Source organism: Penaeus monodon, chromosome 22 (assembly GCF_015228065.2).
Source record: "Penaeus monodon isolate SGIC_2016 chromosome 22, NSTDA_Pmon_1, whole genome shotgun sequence".
In the NCBI taxonomy this organism is placed as follows: domain Eukaryota; kingdom Metazoa; phylum Arthropoda; class Malacostraca; order Decapoda; family Penaeidae; genus Penaeus; species Penaeus monodon.
This window is the reverse complement of record NC_051407.1, coordinates 39,149,906-39,150,171: the sequence shown is the minus strand read 5'-3', so window position 1 is coordinate 39,150,171 and position 266 is coordinate 39,149,906. Positions and strand designations below refer to the sequence as shown.

Below are 266 nucleotides of genomic sequence, written 5' to 3'. Positions count from 1 at the left end.
TGCGTGCTCTATAATTTGACGATTTTGTATCGTTCAAAAGAGTGATCATTGTGTCCTTAAGTAGCGCATCCAGATAACTGAAATTGCGAATTGTTATTATGGTTTGCTATATTTCTATTCCAGATCATGGAGTCTGAAAGACCTCTGCTTCGCCCCGAGTCTACCCGAGGTGGAAGATTATATGATAGAACAGGTGAGATTTACTTTGTGGTTTCTCTACTCTGTTATTTGATGTTTCTAGCTGTTGATTTTATTTCCTTTGTGCA

General features: G+C 38.0%; 1 protein-coding gene across 1 annotated transcript in view; it reads left to right on the top strand.

Annotated features, from left to right (window-relative positions):
• The window catches only part of LOC119587126 (protein patched-like), a gene marked incomplete at its 3' end in the record, with an annotated part of 106,921 nt that overhangs the window by 51,174 nt on the left and 55,481 nt on the right, over positions 1 to 266 (top strand). Inside the window, 1 exon segment of the mRNA XM_037935877.1 lies at positions 124 to 193. Within this exon segment, the coding sequence (XP_037791805.1) occupies positions 124 to 193 (70 nt within the window).